This window comes from Primulina eburnea, chromosome 5, assembly GCF_022965805.1.
Source record: "Primulina eburnea isolate SZY01 chromosome 5, ASM2296580v1, whole genome shotgun sequence".
Taxonomy (NCBI): domain Eukaryota; kingdom Viridiplantae; phylum Streptophyta; class Magnoliopsida; order Lamiales; family Gesneriaceae; genus Primulina; species Primulina eburnea.
In genome coordinates, this window is record NC_133105.1 from 7,891,980 (window position 1) to 7,897,064 (window position 5,085).

Below are 5,085 nucleotides of genomic sequence, written 5' to 3' on the forward strand. Positions count from 1 at the left end.
CACAATAAAAGTAATGCTCTTAGCATAAAAATAATATTTTTTATGGATGACCGAAATAAGAGACTCGTCTCACAAAATACGACCCGCAAGGCTGTCTCACACAAATTTTTGTCAAAGATCTATGATAAATTTGGCAAAATCTAAACTGCTAATTAATTAAAAAAAATAGAGGGAACAATTAAATTTTTGGTTCCATTATAAAAATATTATATTATTGTCACAAATTGCAGAATCAAAATATAATCTTTTAATAAATTAACCAAATACATTTTACTTAAAGGTATATTAAGTAAATCTATAATTATATAATTATACCAAACGATTATTATAGGAAGCTGGACTAATATATATGTATATATATGAATATTATATGCATATATATAATATATTTTTAAAAACATTGATTATTTTTTAATTTTTAGGCAATAAATAATATAATTTTTACTCGATCATGATTTGAATATGTTTTCAAAATAAATTGAATTAGAAAATATATATACTCAATTCGAAGTTTATATAACATCGAAACCATATTGAATCGATCGTTAAATAATATAGTAATAGAGAAAGAGTCGAAAATTTATCTTTTTAAACGATAAACTAATAAAATTATATACACCATATATTTTAATATCTATGATTACGTTATTATTTTTTATATATAATCATTAGATCAAATTTTTTCCATTACATTTTAAATGGATCAAAATATACGATATTCAAAAATCGAAAATCCTAAACGAATCAATTTGGATAGTTGGATCCGACCCAAATACTCTATTTGGGTCCGGGTTTCCGGGGTCGGATACAGACTCCATTTTCATGCCACGTTGCATTTACGATGCAGCTTCGATTTCACCGACGGATAAAAGGACAAGAGGATTACGCCATTTCACTAACCGTCGAGCTCCGCTCCCTATTTTTCTTCACTACGATTTATTCGCTTACATTCGGAGGGTTTCTTCGCTGAGATTTTTGCTGCAACAATGGCTGCTTTGTCCAATCCGTTCGTGATTTCTAAAACTCGTGATGCTCTGCGTTTATCGTCCGGTAAATCTACTGATTCCTTTCATTTTTAGGCTTGGTTGTGTTCTTCGATGCTTTTGATTGGTGAATTTTTTTTTGGAAGTGAATTAACTTCAATTTTTTTTATGCTTGCTTTTTTCCCCTGGTTATTGTTTTTACGTTCGCCAGTCATATTATATATTTGAAAAGAGTTTATTGGTGGTTGTTGAGCTGGTTAAAGATGAAATGTTGAATTGTATTGGCACTAAATGTTTAATAGTATGGGCCAAAATTTATTGATTTGGTTCAGAATTGCAACTGATTAAGGTACCGTTTTCACAATCTTTTATCTGAAAGATTAATTACATCGATAAAATTATTCGAAGGGCGTCCCGGTGAAGTAAGTGAGAGGTAATGAGCGGAGTTGTATGACTTAGATCTCTCTATGTGGCGTGAGTGCAGAATTCGAACAGTATAGTGGATGGTTTAGTGTTAGCTTCTGAAGTGTAAAGAGTGCTGCTAGCAAGATAGGCGAAGTCAGTTTTTTGTCACGTTTAAAACAGTTTCCCTTTTCGAGCTCATTTATGCATCTTGTAAGTTTGAGCTTGTGCATGTGTTTCGTTGCTCTGGATGTTGTAAAAAATATTGGATGATACCGTAATTGCTTGGATTTCTAATCCCTCACTAGCGGTGTGTGTGTGAAAGGGGAAGTGCCACGAGAACAAGGTGAATCTTCTGGAATTGTTTCCACGAAATTTGATTTCATTGTATAATACCACATAAAATTCTTCAAATTATGGTGGTTCACAAATATTCCTTTCATCTTGTAGCAGATGTATGAGCTTCCAGTATACGAAGAACCAAAATTTACACCTCACTATGATGTATTAAATTAGTATAACTCAAGAATGTTTTAGATAAAGATTGTGTAAATCATAAATCATCTTGTTTGTACACCCTTTTGTTAACTGTTCGAAATAGCTTTTGGCAATATTGTATTTTCTTTCCTCTCCTTGGGCATGCCTTAATGGCTTGTTTTGGAGGAAGCGAAGCATTACTTCATTAAATTTGCCTAAGGGTTGGATACTGTGACCAGGAAACCATTATATAAGCTCCACTGGGAACCTCATCACATTATTATTATCTTTTGTTTACACTTAAGAAATATTACACTGTATCTTGGGTAATAATGTCGTTGAAAGCAAGTATGAGGACATGGCTTGAGTTGTATGAGTTGAAATTCGCTCACTTCTTTTGTGCTAAACTGCTTGCTTGCAAAAAGCTTGAGTCTGAATTATCTTCTCTGCCAGGCCCTTTCAATTTTTCATGTGGAGATGCTTGAGAACAAAATAGTTGATGACAGTTCAAATGCAGAAAAATATAATTCCATCAAATAATGTCAATTTTTCATTTTTTTTGCTGACCATTTACCTTGAAAGTCTCTGCAGTATGTTGGCTGACATGATTACTATATGATCATTAAGTATATGCAACATTGTTTGCCTTGTTAGGTTCTTCTCTGAAGTCACGAGACCAATGTGCAGGCCACAACTACTTGGCTTTTAGTTTGAAGGGCACTAGCAAATCATTATCCCGGAAAAGGATGCTCACTGTTCAAGCAAGTTATGGGTATTGTCTTAAGTTTCGATGGTTATTGCTGTTAGCCTCTGGCTGAATTAAAGTTGATTTAACCTTCTAATTGTGGTTGTTAGTTGTGATTGTCCTCTTCTCACAAACTACCTTTACAGTTATTTATATGGATAAATAAATTGGAATAAATAAATTTTGTGCATATTTGTTAGCACTTGGGACTCCCCTAATTTGTCCTAAAGTTTCAGCTATTTTACTATTCACCTCTCAATTTGTTTGAGTTTAACGTGGAGCATCTCTTATATGACATGTTTTGGACCCTGGAGCACTCCAGGGAAGCCAAGAGGGTTGATAATGTAAAATGTATACACTGTTGTTGTCTTTATGAGGTTCTTATCAATGAATGATGAAGGACCACACTTATTTTTAACGAGATGATCAGTCTCAAACTGATTCAGGGGTTTAAGTCAAAATGGTAATGAGTAGCAAGAATAATACTAAACATTTTTATTATATTTCAAGAGATGTTTCTAACAGTTTGTCGGATTTTTCGACTCAGTGATGGTGGAAGGCAAAGTGGTGCAAGCGCCTTTGTTGGTGGATTTGTTTTAGGGGGATTAATTGTTGGCACTCTTGGTTGTGTCTACGCACCTCAGGTGATGATTCTCAGACAGTAATGACTATTGTTTTTACATCCAGCTGCTTTCTCTATGAGCCATTCATGTTCATTTTATTATTCATAACGATCATGACCTTAGAAGCAATGGTCTTTGTTGTTGCATTGAGACTTTGTTACGTAAATGCATGATTGTTCCAACTTCAAGGTGTAAGACAACTACGTTTTGATGCAACTGGCCCTTTTCCCTTTCACAGATCAGCAAGGCTTTTACTGGTACTGATAAAAAGGATCTCATGAAAAAGTTGCCCAAATTTATATATGACGAAGAAAAAGCTTTGGAGGTGAGCAGCTTTCTTATCTCCAGAGTAAACCCTGTTTGTGTAGAAATTTTTTGGTTAAAAAAGTTCTAGAAATTCCTATTCACTTCTTCATAACTTGATTTTATGAGGTTTGCAGAAAGCAAGTTTCCTGAAATGCTTCGGTATGAATGCAAATGAATCACTTAGCTTCTATGTCAATTATATGTTGCCAGTAACCATGCTGACCATATACTTCGATCGGACATTTTGACCCAAAAATGCGTTGTTTGGAGGTGTAATATCTCGTTCAAGTTTTATAACATAATCCTGTAGTTGTATCATTCAAAAGTGATTGCTCTTCAAACCCCTAAACAAGAAAGAGTTGAGTGATGAACATGACTAACTGCATTCTACTAAAATCTTTTGTAATTACTGAGATTGATGTATCATTTATTCTTGTTACCTGCCAGTATGCGTGCAGCCTGGAAGAGATATCGAGAAAAAATTGTTGGATAGAAATGAGAATTTCATTTTTGTTTTCTTTCTAGAGCTCGATATTATGTCATTAAACTGCTTCTGATTCGTATATAAGCCGTAACACTTTATGTATCAATTGATTGTGTGAAGATGCTTACTTGTATTATTCCACCATTGACTCGCGCGCCATTCCTCTCCACAGAAACAACGCAAGAAACTGGCTGAGAAGATCGAACAGCTCAATTCTGCTATAGATAATGTATCCAATCAGTTACGATCAGACGAACCGCCGAATGGATCCGTAGTGAGTTCAGACGACATCGAAGCTATTATCTAAGGCTATGTTTTTCATACTGTTACCTAAACGCACCTTTGCTTTGGGGGGCGACTGTTTTACCTGGAGATGCCACTTTCTACTTGCTATCCATTCCATTGATAAATGCCGATACTTCGATTTCTTTTTCCCATGTTACGCTTCGTGTCAAAGTTGATACAATTTACAGAAATAATACGTTGTATTGGCCATATGGTGTCGCATTTTTATGTTTTTTTCCTTCATGTTCTGTTATTCCTGGCCACGCGTGTCGCACTTGAATTTAACTCTCTCACAACACACACACACACACATACATATGTGATATACCTATCAATGGATTACTATTATTATTAGTGCGGTGATTTTTTTTTTCGATCTCTGTTTCCCATAATCCATAACTCCTCCTAACATTTAAAAGAGCTGCTTAACTTTTATCAGGCCTTAAGCCCTCTCTCCTCGTTGCTGCAGTTTGAGGGGCAAAAGGTGTACATTTGGGTATTCCTTAGATTTATGTATTTCTTCGATAAATCGAAAATAAGATGATGGATCTAAAAATTGACCACGAGATATAACTCAACGGTAGTGTCACCTTGACGTGTGTTGGAAATAAATAATGAAGACATTTCAAAAGTTGACGTGTGTCGGAAATGAACAATGAAGACATTTCAAAAGAAACAATATCAGTAAAGTATAAAGGCTGTTCGAGGTCTACCTGGTTGCAACTCGCCTACAAGAAGCTGAAATCTTGGTGATGATACTATAGGAAAGGTCATGCAAAA

General features: G+C 34.7%; 1 protein-coding gene across 2 annotated transcripts; it reads left to right on the plus strand.

Moving 5' to 3' along the window:
* Positions 1 to 813: 813 nt before the first annotated feature.
* LOC140832856 (uncharacterized) lies at positions 814 to 4,515 on the plus strand. Of its 2 annotated transcripts, none has more exons than XM_073197097.1 (5): positions 814 to 1,050; positions 2,517 to 2,634; positions 3,155 to 3,251; positions 3,469 to 3,555; positions 4,193 to 4,515. In XM_073197097.1, the coding sequence occupies exons 1-5, from the start codon at positions 987 to 989 to the stop codon at positions 4,325 to 4,327; spliced, it is 501 nt and encodes a 166-aa protein (XP_073053198.1). In that variant the 5' UTR covers positions 814 to 986; the 3' UTR covers positions 4,328 to 4,515. The 2 variants fall into 2 exon arrangements, with proteins under 2 accessions (XP_073053198.1, XP_073053199.1); XM_073197098.1 differs by having other exon boundaries at positions 863 to 1,050; positions 2,550 to 2,634.
* Positions 4,516 to 5,085: the final 570 nt, after the last annotated feature.